General features: G+C 19.4%; 2 protein-coding genes across 2 annotated transcripts; both read right to left on the bottom strand.

Moving 5' to 3' along the window:
- Window positions 1-576: 576 nt before the first annotated feature.
- MKS88_003493 (uncharacterized protein) lies at window positions 577-1,396 on the bottom strand (the record flags this gene model as incomplete). Its single annotated transcript, XM_067216588.1, has 3 exons — window positions 577-725; window positions 927-1,176; window positions 1,310-1,396. The coding sequence occupies 3 exons, from the start codon at window positions 1,394-1,396 to the stop codon at window positions 577-579; spliced, it is 486 nt and encodes a 161-aa protein (XP_067072308.1).
- A 10,394-nt stretch (window positions 1,397-11,790) lies between these two features.
- On the bottom strand, window positions 11,791-13,515 carry MKS88_003492 (PIR protein; the record flags this gene model as incomplete). Its single annotated transcript, XM_067216587.1, has 3 exons — window positions 11,791-11,955; window positions 12,078-13,352; window positions 13,489-13,515. The coding sequence occupies 3 exons, from the start codon at window positions 13,513-13,515 to the stop codon at window positions 11,791-11,793; spliced, it is 1,467 nt and encodes a 488-aa protein (XP_067072307.1).
- Between the last annotated feature and the right edge of the window lie 2,364 nt (window positions 13,516-15,879).

Below are 15,879 nucleotides of genomic sequence, written 5' to 3'. Positions count from 1 at the left end.
TTTTTTCAACAATTTTATATTAATTTACATGTAATGTCCATGTATGTGAATTAGACAAATATATTCATATAAAGAGAATAATTTTAAAACTTAATAATGTCTTAACTTTAAAAATTTACAATACATGTTTAAATATAAATGAAAACATAAACAAAAATGCTATAAGAAAGTTAATAAAACAATTAGTAAAAATATAATTTTTAAAATATAAGCAAATCACACATGGGCAATTTTCTTACATATAAAAATTAAAATATAAGAAGAAAGCGCAAAATTTTTAAATTTATATTTTCTGATAGAATATTTGAAAATTAATTACATGAATAAACACATAAAGAATAAATAAACTATTTAAACGATGTGATTTAACTATAACACTAAATGGATTTATTTCGATAAATACTGAAAATACGGTAACTCATGTATCACTTATATAATAGGAGTTCTTTTACGTACTATTAAATACATAAAATATCATCTACATTAAAATAAATTCTCTAAATTTAAATATTTAAAAAAATAATTTTTTTGTATAAACCTAATAGAAGTTCATAAAACTTGTTATACTTATATGGGCTAGTTATCCTTTCCAGTATTATTCTGAGTTTTATTATGTGAATCCATAACAGATTTTGCATGTAAAAATAATTCATAGAATACTGCTTCATCATATGCAGAATCCAAAAATGCATTATATTTATATGAAATTTTTTCTTTTGCTAAGTCTGGAACAGTAAGCAAAAGCATACATTCAGTTTTATAGCTAGATACAATATCGAAATATTTTTGATACTTTTCACGATTAGTGCGTGACCCTTTTTTTGCTTTTTTTTCATATTTTGCAATTAAATGATCTAAAAGTTTATATATATATGTTATTATTTCTTGTACTTTTTATTCATATTCTCTCGTCCGACGTGATTTACTTTTTAATTCTTTATATAATCTTTCAAAATATTCAGTAGGTATTGATGAATCATAAGAATTTAAAATCTCATCCACATATTTGGATGAATCAACACATTTTATAATATTGTAAGGAAAGTTCACTCTTCTATGAAGGCGTCTGTTTTTGGAATTTAAATACGCTTTTGCACATAATAATCTGTTTACCCCTATATCTAAGGTATTATTTATGTAGATTTTCTTATTCCATGATTTTCTTGAGATATTTATCTAAAAATTTTAGTAAATGTTTAATATTTATAAATATATGCTCATTTCCGTATGAATAAAATATTAGTTTTAAAATGAAAATATACGATTACAAAGAATGTATGGAAATTATTAAATGTAATAATGATTCTACCTCATATATATCCTGGAATACCCATATTAATAGGGAAAATGAGAAAATTTTTATAAAAAAAAAAATTTTATTTGTATTTGTAATCATTTGGAATTTATTTATAAATACTAAATTTAATGTGATAATTAAAATTCTGAAATATAATTTTCTCCTTAATATTAAATAGAAAATTTATTGCACTTTTTTTTCATTGTTTTCCTCCTCTTCAAAATACTAAAATTCTTATTTTTATATATTTTATTATAGTTATAATATATATTCAAATGCAATAATAGATAAAATGTATTAAATATTATAGTAATTTTTCTATTTAATATTATTAATTAAAATAAAATAAATAGAATAGGTTTTAAAAAGACCTTAAAAAACATATTACATATTAATTTCAACTAAGCAAATTGTGTATAATTTATTTCCAAACAAATAATTTTTTATATTATGTACACATTAATATAGAGGTTCGTTTAATTATTAAAATTAAAAAAATACAAAAAAATTACACAGCATACTAAATATAAATTGGCCTTTTGAAAAATATTCTAAATTTTTCTATTACAATTAAAAAAAAAATAAAAAGAATATTGAAATAGTGTAAAGTCTTACATAAGAAAATACTTTTTTAAATATTTTGCAGTAAACATTATAATTAGAGCAAAAATAAATATGTAGTAATTATAATTCAATAGAATTAATTTATTGCACAAGTAGTTTATTCAATAACATATTTATATATTGTATTCAAAAATGTTTAATGGTCTGTTAATAATAAAATATTATTATTTGAATTCACTTTTATTATTATATTGTATAAGATAAATTAAATTTTTATGTTTTTTAATAATATAAAACATAATTTTAATTACAATGTCTCGGCGTTTAGTTTCATTATTAATTAAAGAATTTTAATAATACAATATATAAAATAATATTAAAAATATAGATTTGATCGAGTGGAATTTTTTTGTTTAATTTTTTTGCAAAGAAAATAAGAAAATATCCAAAAAAAAAAAAAAATTAATAAAAATTAATAAAAAATTATAGAAAATAATAAATTTATATATGTTAAAAATTTTATAAAGTATTATATAATTGATATTAATTGAAACATTATTTATGCTTTATGGTGCAATTATTAGTCTTACATTATATAGAATAATAAAATGCATATATAACAGGACGAAAAAAAATAGAATCAATAAGATATATATGGCAATCAATAAAAATAATAACTAAAAAGGATGAATCAAAATTATGAGTAATAAAGTATTATTAGATATAATTATGTATTTTATTTTTACAATATAGTACATAAGTGTTATTAAACTTTTTTCACATTACATCCTTACACTATGATTTAGTTATACATCTTGAAAATCTGTATACAGATTCTAGGTTTATTATATTTTCTTTCAGTGTAATATATAGTAAAAATGACAAAATATGTTCTTTACATTTATTATATTTAAAATAAATTATAAATTATTATTTTTATTTACCGTTCTAGTTTATACATTATATACATATTAAAGTTCGAAAATGGGTTTAATTTTTTAAAAACAGTAAAATTATTTACTAAGAGTAAATATTTTTTGTAAAATTTTAAAACGAAAAATTGTTAGACATTTGAAATACAGTTATATTTTTAAGCGCAGTTCTGTGTAATTTTATTGGTTGTTTTTACGTGCTAATAATATAAAAATATGAGTTTTTTTTTTAAAAATATTATATAAGGGTGTTTATTTTGCGTCTTATGTTATAAATAGTTAATGATGATGAAAGATAGATTAAGAAAGCTACGTTGTTCATTAAGTATATTTATATATTATGAAATGATATATTAAATTTATAAAAAATTATTTAAATTAATGAACATTTTTATTTATAATGAATTTTGAATATAATAGTAATAAAAAATTAATAATTATTTAAACATTAATGTGCTAAAAATTTATGGAAAGTAATTCCTTAAAATAATAAATATATATAATAATAATATTAATAATTTATGTTTTAAAATATTATTACTCGTGGGATGTTGCGATCAATGTATACGCAAAGACGTTATTTTTAAAAAACATAATATTAAGGTATTAAAAAATTACTATAAGTAGAAATGTATAACCTTTGGTTTAGTATTTGACAGATTCCAATATGTACATTAATAACTACATATATTAATTATCATATATGGCTAATATATATAATCTTCATAATATAAGAAAGGACTCTATTAGAAATATATTTTAGATATAACGAAATTACTGATCATCATGAATTCAACTAATTTGTAAAATGTGTATAAAAAAAATGGTGTATAATTTATTACATAGATAAAATAGCTGTAATAGACAACTTGAAAGAATAATAGCATTGTGCTTTATTTTTCTATTTTAAATATTATGTGTGAATTTGTTTTAAAATTTGTTTTTTTAAAATTCCAAAGAAAAATCATTTAAGTTTTGTCTAATTTTTTATGTAATAAAAATATTTAAATATAAAAAGTAGTTTAAGATTATTCTTTTCTCCCATATAATTATATTACATAAAATAAAATAAAACAACGTAAAAGAAAAAAAGTAATCTATTCTGAAATTTTTAAATTTATTTGGTCGAAACATAAGAATAAGAAATATTAATATAACTATATTTAACTTCTTAATTCTTAAATATTTTATCAACTTAAACAGAATATTACAGAATAATAATATACAATATAATATATATATAAATAACTATTCTGTTTTCAAGTTATAATACTTTACAATTAAAAAAAAATATTATATATATATTTATATATATTTAACCATACTTATTAAAGCTATTTCCATTTTTATAGTTATCTTTTACAGTTCATTTAATAATAACGACTATATTTACCAAATACTCAGAAAAATTTTAATCATTCATTTTAGATTTCACAAATAAATATAGGAAAGAATATATTATTCATATGTAACATAAGGAAGATATACCAGGAAGACATAACCCTATCTCTCTATATATATTTTTATAAATGTAATTTATATAAAATAAGGAGAATAACATGATGTTATTAAGTGTATTATAACTTTGGATAATTATATTATTTATGATATGTACATTTTATAGTACATCTTATTTATAAAAAAAAACATATTTATTTTTACTAATTACATATTATGTTAAAAATAAATTCATTAAATATAATATTAGATCATGCATATTAAAAAGTGTTATTAGACATAATATGTTAGATTATGGCTTAATATGAAAAAACAAATTATCAAAAAATGTAATAATTTTTTTTTTTGGAAACTGCATTAAAAATGTTATTATTATTAAAAATATAAAATATTAATTCCGCATAAGTAAAACGTAATATTATATTGTTATGAAATAATAAAATTTTAATAATGAATTATGTAAAGGCATTTTAAACAATTAATTACTTAAGAAAAACGAAAAAAAACCAACATATTATATATATATATATATATATATATATATATATATATATGTATAATTAAGGGCATTCTTATTTAGGGTAATAATATTCTCATTAACATTTTCTTATTTTCATTGAATCAAGAATTAATATAAAATTTTTAAATGGTATTCTAAGAGAAAAAAATATAGATTACTGGTATATTTATTAAATAACTGCATTTCATATTTTATTTTTTATTTTCTCTTTACTCTTTTATATTATGAATTACTTCATATTTATCCTTTCTGTGTTCCTTTCAGATATCAGAAAATTTAATATATCTTTTTCACTACCATTATATGCTATAACTTGAATATAGTTAAAATATACTTTTAATATGTGTCCTTATCATTTTATAGAATGTATTTTTTCATTAATTATTTAAACTTGTCTACTTTATTCGCACTATCTATGGAATTTTAATACGTATTTTCTTCTCATGTCCAATTTTCTATCTTTTGTCTAAAGTACTTTTAATCTATACAATCATGAATTTCCTTATTTTTCCTACTTTCTAAAACGATGTTGTTCGTTACATTTATTTTTTTTTTTGTAATTTCTATGTTTCTAGCTGAATTTTCATCTGTCTTGTATTCATTTATGTAGAGATCGAACTATGATTCTTTATTCCCCATATACTTTTTTTTTTTGAATTTTTCTAATACCAAAGTAAGTACGAGAATACACAGTTGTGTTAATAAAATTTTTTTATTTATTTATATAATTCTTTATTGCTTTCTTCGTGTTTCATTTCTTCCTTAATTATTGGTAATACTTTATCTTTGGTTTCTTCATTTTCATAATCATATAACATATTCTGATATTCTCCCATTAATCCTTTAGATTAGTATTGTTCAAGATATTTTCCTATAATTATAAACTTTTATGATTTTCACTGTTTCCATGTACTTTGGACCTTTCAAAAAATAAAATTTTTTTATTTTCATTTGACAATATTTTTTTTAATTCTTCATTTTTTTTGAGTAGTCCTGTTCATTTTCACTTCCATTTTTCAAATTTTTAAACCATTCTTCTTTTTTTAATTTGTCAGAAAGATTTCTATGCTTTTTTATTTATTTATTCCATAGAATTTTTTGTGTTTTAATGTTATTGCTGGTTTTAATATTTTCCATTATTTGTTAATCATTACTTATATTAGGTTGTATGTTTCTCTTTTATAAAATCTTCCAAGACTAATTTAGAAGATTTAGCTTTGTTGGATAGCCATTCTTCATTTCTGCATTGTTCTAATACTCCTATGTGTGCATCAATAATAGTTTTGAACCTGTCTTTCTTTTTCTTTGATAAGTTTGTATTTTTTTCATACTTTTTATGATATCTTCATCATTCTATGTTGGACATTTTAAGTGATATTGTTCTATACGCTCAATATTTTTGTCAGAATGTAAGGGTTGTATTATTTTGAGAAATTGCACTTCTATTTATCTTTTTTTTTTTTTTAAACGTTCCTATAAAAGCATACTATAATATAAAAAAAAAAAGTTTTACACAATAAATTATTGTAGTATTCAAATGATTAATTTATATTTTGTACATAATTTTTATTTTACTTTAATAAAAAGGGGAAAATAAAATAATAGCTATGAATTTAATTAATATAGATGATATGTATTTGTTTTGTGAGTTTCATGCTGTATCTGTAATTTTATTTTAAATATACATGTTATACATTGTAGTTATTAAAAAAATATAAATATTTATTAACATTTATTGTACCTATAATGTTAGGGATCGTAGAAGGTTTAAAATTTTAATTAGGAATTAGCCTTTTCGGAGATAATAAAATAGTTTCAGGAATAATGGTTTCTTTTATCTGTTGAGAATTAGGACTTTACATTTTGGAATGTGATAATATAATTGTATCTGAGTATCGAGAGCATATATAATTTTTAGGAGTTTATTCATGTATATCTTTAATTTGACTAGATTAGTTTTCCATGGTTGCTTTTTGTCGTTGAATTGATTATTCCTATTTAGGATGGATAGAAGATGCTGGCTGAGTTTTACTTGGGGATTTATCATATGTTGCAGATGAAAATGAATCTTTACTTTTGTTTTGTTCCTTTTTGAGGGACTATTTTCTCCTACATGTTGAGATTTATATTGTATAGAAGTGTCGAGGATTAAGTATGTAAGGTGTTTTTTATATGTTTGACAATTCTTTAAGATGAAATTATTGATCGAATTTTAATTTTAGGATTTGTTATTCTGAAATTATTCATAGGGTTTACTTTTTTTCTAAATAGTTCTTTCTTTATGTAAATTGCTCATTTTAATCGTAACAAGTACTTATACACTTACTATCACTATTACAATTATATGTATTATTTTCTTTTTTATAGATATTTAATTTATCTAGATATGTTTTATTTCTTCAAGGAAATCATCTCCTTAATACTTTAACTGCAAAATAATTCGTTCATTATTGCCTAAAATCATAGAGAATCCACCATATTTGGTAAGCTTGTCAAATTTATGTAAAAAACGATTAAGTACTTGTTCCCACTAACTCTGTTTAGTATATGATGAATGGTGTTTCTTCTTTAATTAGGTGTTTATCCAAAGATAAGCATTTTTGTCTAAATTTGTTTTTTTCTGTCTGTCTCTCTAATGAAGTAGTTTTCTTTACGATATATCTTACTTTTTTTGTATGTTTATTTTTGAAAACGTAATTTCCTTCACCATAACCATATCCTAACCAATTATAGATTCAAAAGAATTAGTAAGAATTATTTAAACATTAATTGTTGTATTAGTTACATGAACATATCTTGTTCATATAGAGATAATTTATGCATAAATTTAGAGATATTAAAAAGGAATAAAAGTTACCCTTGACGTAGTGACGCAGCATTATTAATTTAAGTCGTCGTAAAAAACCATATGTAAGAAAAATACAAATTTGCATATTTGTATTTATTTGTATCTTTATTTTAAATTAATATATATTAACAGAAATTAGGGGACTATCAACAACTTAAGATTTTATATGCGTTCCATTAAATAATTGAATACACTAATATTCATTTGCACTGCTCATATCTTTTATTACAATAAATAAATATATCATAAATGTGGATATATGATATATATATTTTGAAATTAAATCACATTTTAGTTTATAATTTTACAAAAAATCAAAATCCACTTTATAGAAGGAGAGTAGAATGGCTAACAATAACATATTACATATAACTAATATTAATAAATAACATGGTGTTTATTGCGTAAAATTATTGTTAATATATGGAAGGCACCTTTTTTCTTTTTCTCGTAGAAACATACACGTATAAATATTTTTACTTGTATTATTATAAATAATTATTTTTAATATTTTGATTTTCCTAAAATAAATAATGTATAAAGCATATCATTATTAGCACTGTAAATATGCTCCTTTTTTATTGTGTTAGATTAGTTACTAATGTATGATACAGCGATATTATCGTATTGTAATTATCTTGTTAATAGTTTTTTATTTTTAATACATTATGTATAGAGATGAGAATTAATAACATATAAAATATACTATATTGTTTCTATAGTTGTGGAAATTACATAACGTTATAAAATACTCATAGCATTTAATACTATACATATATCAGTTACCTAATGATTAATAATATGTGGAATATATATTATGCTATAGAATAATTTTAAATAGTATACTATATTATATAAATTATTTTTTCTGTATGTATCTACTGCTACTTTTGGATATAAGTTATTTAGTTTGGACTAAATTATAATAATAAAATGAATAGTTAGGCATATCACTTAATTATATAATATTTGGATACTTAATGAATATATGAAAAATTATTCGTATATGCTACAGCAGAATTAATTAAAATATATAATTAAAAAATATAGTATAAATTATAACTGTTTAAGGAGAAATAATAATACTAAAATCTCATATAAATAGAATACTATCTTACAATATTTAAAACAAAATATGTGAAAATCTCCAAATAATTATTCTGTAATGTTAATATATATATTTGAATATATAGATTAGAATGATATTATTTATCTTTGGTTCTTATTCTGAATTTGACAATCCTATGAAAAAATATTTTTAACACTACATATAAATGTTTATTTTGGAATGTAAAATAAAATATGTTATGAATTATTATATAATAATTTTAGAGATATCAGTTGTTAATCAAAATTACAGAACTATTTAAATATAATTCCAAAATTATTGGTTGTCCTGTTATAATATGAATAAATTATGTCAAATTTTAATGTTTCTCTTGAAATAAGTAAATAAGAGATAACGTTTAAGGAGAAAGTTAGATGAAAAAAAAAAAAAAAATATTAATTGATAATAAATATTTGTAAACAGTTAATGCATACAAAAAATTAATTTGTTCTATTTCTCTTTAATCGATCTATTGTATTAAAGAATTATTAGTTTAATTTTTTTTTAATTTTTTGTTTTTACTTATATGAAAATTTTTTGTTGTATTCTTTCTTTTTATTTTAATGTTTTACATGATATCTCATTTATTTTTATAATATGTTAATAATGATATAGGAGGGTATATATATGATCATAATTTATCATTTTTTATGAAATTGTACATTTGAACTATTGTATTTGAAAATATTATATATATAGTACAATACGTAAAAAATGCATAATAGAAGGAGAATATGTAACAATACAAAAGAAAACGTGATTTTCTCAAAATATCATAATGAATATTGAAATAATTTTTTAATATTTTACTAATGTATATATATCAATATATATACATATATTTTTTATTTTAATGTATGCTTTATAGATACATTCGCATATAAGAAAGCTTTATTTGATATAGATAAATGTGTAATTTTATTATTTAGAAGTATTCTATATAATTATTGTATTAAAATTTTTTTAGAAGTTATTTTATATATATTTTACCTATATTAACAAAGTATGTCTAGAATAAAAATTTTAACTTGTATATACGAAACATAAGTATAATTTAAAAGTAAATAGAATATATAAAAATTTTTTTAAAATTCCATAAAAGAAGATATCACAAAAATGTTATTTATAATTTTGTTGTTAAAAAAATTTGGTCTAAGAATTTATTAATACAAAATAAAAATATATCTAATAATTTCTATACCATTTAAATAGTATAGTTATAATATTTCATTTTATTACACATTAAAACTGTCGTTACTTTTTATATTTTTTTTTTATTATTAAAAATGTTGAAAAAATTTATATAAAAAGAAAAAAAATTAATGAGTTTTGTGTTATGGATAGAAAAATTTTTAAAAGAGTTTAATATTATTTTTATGAAAAGGTAAAAAGAAAAAAATATTAATAATTTTATCTTTATAACAACGTAAAAATAGAATTGGTTAATAATATTAAAATTAATTGATATATAAATATTAGTAACATCATTTGAACTAATTGGATCTAATGGAATAATTAAGTAATATTATTATACTTATCAATTAATATATATTTAAATGTATATTTTTATAATGTTATATATCATAGTAATTAATCTAAATAATACCTACATTAAATAATTCTGTATAAGAGGAGAGAAAGGATGATTATTATATATTTTAAATATATAATTTTTTTATAAAATTTCATAAGTTTCATATTATGAGTAATATTTTAGATATAACATAATAACGATATAATAATTTAAAAATTTACATAACTTTAATACTTATTAAATATTTTCGACAATACATTTTTTAATAAAATACTTCATAATTTTTTTATACATAACAATATAAGCAAAATTATAAATTTTTTAATGTGCGATAGATGATCAATTTATGCATAAATTATATAAATAATATTGATATATCATCTTATATGTCATTAACTATCATTCTATATTTTATTAAACTATAAAAGTAAGAAAGATTTGGTTAGTATTGTAAGTAAGTAATTTCCTTTTTTCTATTATTGATAATTAAAACCTAAGTCATTTTATATCATGCAATTTTTTATAATAATTGTGTATGTACTGCCAAAACAAAAGAGTTGTATGTAATACTCAACAGTTTAGTTCATTTAAATAAAATAATGAACTGTAATAATATTAGCGTATGAATTATGTTAACATAATTTATATCATTTTATTATTTTTAGGAAGTTGCAATATATCTATGTAAAATTTAATATCAACTTTATATAAAATACATATGATTTTTGTTATAACGCATAAATAAATGGAAAGAAGAAAAGAAACAGATAAAAAAAGAAAAGAATATAATAATATATAATAATGAATTTAAGTAATTGTATCTATATAAAAATAAAACTACGAAAATATTTTTATTATTGCGTGCATAATTCTTAAAATTAGCTATTTATGAATAATATTCTTAAGTAATCCTTGTAACGAGCTAGATTTTTTTTCTTTCGTATTTAAATATTTATATTTATCGTTATTCGTCTTTCATATTTATTGATAATATAAATGCAAACACTTTTTGTTAATTTTTTTACTTTTTTATTTAAGGAGTTAATTGTTTAGTTTCATATAGTATAATTATTTTTTTATTTTCTGTATGTTCGCTAAAATATATTAGAACTTCTTATATTAGTAATATTTATTTATTATTTTATATAAGTTTTTAAATATAATTTCCTTTTTTATTTTTTTATATGGATACTTAGTATTTACTTAACGTTTGTTAGTGGTGCTTGTTTTCATGCATTTTTATGTTTTTCATATTATGTGTAAAATTATACAAATTATCTATGTTTAATTATTTTTTAACATTGAAGCTTTAGTATATAGATGTATGTAATTACTATGCTGGATAATTCTTCATTTATACATTGTAAACTGAAACAAGATTTATTTTATGTATTATCTGTATTTCATTAATTTTCTTTTTTTTTTTTCTCTTACTAAACATAATTGTGCGTTTAATGCCCTTAAGAGAGATTTTTAATATAATTTTTCTAAATCATTTTACTCTTTATTTAAAGTAAACAAATATGGTTTCATGTAGAATAATAAGAAAAATGTAATCTTGCTGTTCCAACTTTCCTTTTAAGAGGTTTTGGGGCGCGAATTATAAATTGACGCATATATGGATCATCATAATAATTGTCAATTCTTTTTTTCCTTGGTTCCTTTTTATGAAAACGTCTTCCGAAGGGAGTAAACTAATATAAAAGTGAATAATACAAAACATGGAGAATATATTTATTTTATAATTATAAAATATTGTACATATTAAGAATAGTAAATTAATATATTTTAGATTTTACTAAGAATTTAGATTTACTTTATAATAAATGTAAATAGTTGAAATTATTCCCACTATCAAAGTAAAAGCAATACCACCACGAAATACATTGTTATTGAATATATTAATAGGATTATTAATGAATGATATAATAGCTCTTTTTTTGTCGGGGTGATATGAATCCAATTTTAATCCAATAGTTCCTGTTTCTCGTACACTTGGTTCCCTGCAGCTACCAGATGCATCATTTACTAATCCAGGTTTTTTACAAACTTCTTTTTTTTTATTAATTTTGACCTGTTTTTTAATTGTTGGCTCTAAATGATATGATAGAACTTGTTCTGAGATTTCGCTTGATTTTGTTTTCTCTTCTTGTAATTCAGAAGGTGCAGAAGCTATTGTTTGTTGGACGAAGGTAAAAGTAACATGATCAGGCGGAGGTTGAGTAAACGGTGAAGGACTATTAAGTGATTTAGGGGATGCCGCAAACACATTACATTTTTGTATTCCACCTGTACGTGTTTGATTATTAGGGCTGTCACCTTTAATATCTGTACAGCTAGTAAAATAAAATGAACTTATTATATCTGTTTCGGAATCCTCAGAATCCATTGGATAACCGGATTGTGTATTTTTTTCTAATTTTTTTAAGTTTTTACATTTATCACTTTCGTTAGAGTTTAATGCTTGTAAGAGCGTATTAGGATCGAACTCATTTTGACAATAAAAATAATCTGGACAATCGGGCCAGAATGGATCTTCACAGCATTTCTTTTCAGTTTTATGCTTTTTGTATAGTTCATTTGTATGATTTAGATAGTTTTTATAATCACTGAAATTAACTTTATTACAAGTATCATATTTTTTTATATAATCGTAGTTTTTGAAATAATCGAACAAATGTTTTTCATCTACCTTATCGTTTAATCCTTCTATAGAGTTTCCTTTAATTGCGTAAAGGCAGTTATATAAATTATAATGCTTATAAAAAGTATTGTTTACTTCCAAAAATTTAGTAAGAAGTTCTGATTTATTACTTTCCGAGCTGCTCTCTAAAATTTTTTTTATTTTATAATATACCCAATATGTATAATGTAAACAATAATTCTTATATCCCGATTCACTTATCTTATATGATAAATACTGAGCGTTCCTTGCAATTTGTTTGCAGAGATTATAACTTCCTGTTGGATTATCACTGTCACTTTCATTTTCATTTAATTCTTTACATATTGTATCGTATTGATTACCAGTGACACTTTGATTTAATATATTATATATAATACTTGATCGTGATCCTTCTAAAATTTTATTCTGTATATTAAGAAGAAATAATGAATTATATAAAATTAAATTTTACTTTTAATGAATAGTTTTTTACTGCATTTTAGTAATATAAATTATTTATTATATAGTTTCATATTTTTTTTTCATAAATATAAAAATATACCAACAATTCTTCAGTTAATTTTTCCATTTTATTTTAGGATAAAACAAATAAAAGATAATATCATTATTATATGGTTTCAGTAAACTATGTATAAAAATTAACAACAAAATTTTCATTCTATTATTATGTAAGATTCCACAGTATTTTGGAAGGCATATAAATATTTGTTACTAATAATTATCGATAAATTATAGTTCAGGACTAAAAAATTGTAGTACTATTATAATGACAACGATAAAACTTTTTAGTTTAAAAAATATTATATAGAAAAATAAGTGTAATGTGTTAAATGTAAATTGAAATATTTTTTAAAGAAATATGATTTTACAAAATATTATATTATAGAAGTAATATACAATTATATTATAATGTTGCATAAAATAATAATTTGTTTTTTATACTTTTTTTAATGTGCATAAATTATATTTTATTGGAAATAAGTATCTATATATTTTAATTATCTAATATATTTCTTGCTTGAAATTTCGGAAGAATTATATTTACTTTATTGTGAATAATTATTTGTTTTTGTTGTTTGGAGATATATTTATAAAATTATTCTACAGAAAATGTTCTATAATTTATTGTATTATATAAATTTTTTTATCAAAATTGTGAACATATATATATATATATTACAAAAACTTTTATTCATATGAATGTGACAATATAAATTATGTTTGATTGGGACTCTTTCAAAATAAATGGATTTAATTAGGATAAAAAATTTATACGTGAAAGTTTTTACAAATAACGATTTCTCCATTTAAAAAACACTTTTCCATTTTATTATATAAGTATGGTTTCCCCGTTTTTCTATATTTTAAAGGATATTATTATATTTTATTTCTCATTTAAATATTTATTATAATTTTAATAATACATCTTTTGTATTACATTTTTATTGATTTTTTTTTGAGATACATTATCATATCATAAAATAATTTAAATATTATCAATAAAATTAGTTTACTAAAGTAAATATTGATATTGCTAATAACTATTTTTTTTAGTTAATTGAATTTAATAAATAATATAAAGGATATATTGTACATTCTTAAGATCATGAATAAATGTTATAAGAAATGTTACTATAATTAGTACGTTAGATTTAACAATGGAGAAATGGATTGAATTTATTATTTTAAGTATATAAGTTCCCTCATTATTATATAATTATTTTTTCATAATAAATATTATATATATTAATACAAAAATTATTCTAATTATATCAATATTGATATTATCCAAAAAAAAAATAAAATGCCATAATATTTTTTTATAGCAGTAATTTTGCATTAGAAATAGAATTTATTCATAAGGACATTTTAAAAATTTTATTTAATTTTTATTTTATTATATCCAGAATATAATATTGTTTGGATAAAATATGTAGTACATTAATTATATTATTAGGAATAATATATAATAATGCCACATTGTAGTATGTAAAATGATATTAATGATCCATAATTGAATATAATCTATTTTAAAATGTGTTTATAAAAATAAGTGCGTAAATGTATAAAAATTCTTTTCTTTTTTTCAATATTTATTATTGTAACTTTAGTGAATTATTACTGAGTAAAGTCTAAATAAATGCAATAATATTGGATATAAATAAATTATGCTGTATAAAAAAAGTAAGTTTTATTATTATTTTAGTATATATTTAAATGATGAAAAAATATTTTTGTACTATTTATATATCTTGATATTAAATGAGTTATATATTGAATATAATTTCAAATTATTTTTTTTTAAGTCAGATAATGTACATAAGTATTTTGTATCCCTATCTTAATCTTTTTAAAATAGTGGATTTTTTATATTCTTTAAAATAATTTTATTCCAAATAAATTAAAACACAAACTAATCTTATATATGTATATATGTATGAGAAAAGTTATATTATGAAGCATATATATTTCATGATTACTTATGTAATAAAAAGAAAAGTAAAATTTTTATTTTCCGAAATAATGACAAAGAGGAAATCTTATATAATTTTTTTAATTATATAATAAGCAACATATTTTTTTATTGAATAATTATAAATTTTTTTTTTTTTTTTCAAATAGAATTTATAAATCACTTATTATATTTAATAATATATAAAATTATTCATTCAAATCATAAAATTTAAAATTACTAATACATCTTAATGTAGAGGTAATGAAATTAATTATGCACTAGTTTAACTACTGAAAGAAGTAAATATAATAATATATAAGTATTTATACTTTTAACCCAAGTTATTTGTAATAAAGAAAAATTAATTATATGAATATTTCCAAGTAAAATAGGATAATTAAATAAGAATATTAATATAAACTGAGCTTTAAATATATTCAAATCAGTTATATTTTGTTATTCTATGTAACCCTTTAG

The sequence above is a fragment of the Plasmodium brasilianum genome, chromosome 11 (genome assembly GCF_023973825.1).
Source record: "Plasmodium brasilianum strain Bolivian I chromosome 11, whole genome shotgun sequence".
NCBI classification, from domain to species: Eukaryota; Apicomplexa; class Aconoidasida; order Haemosporida; family Plasmodiidae; genus Plasmodium; species Plasmodium brasilianum.
This window is presented reverse-complemented; position numbering and strand designations above follow the sequence as displayed.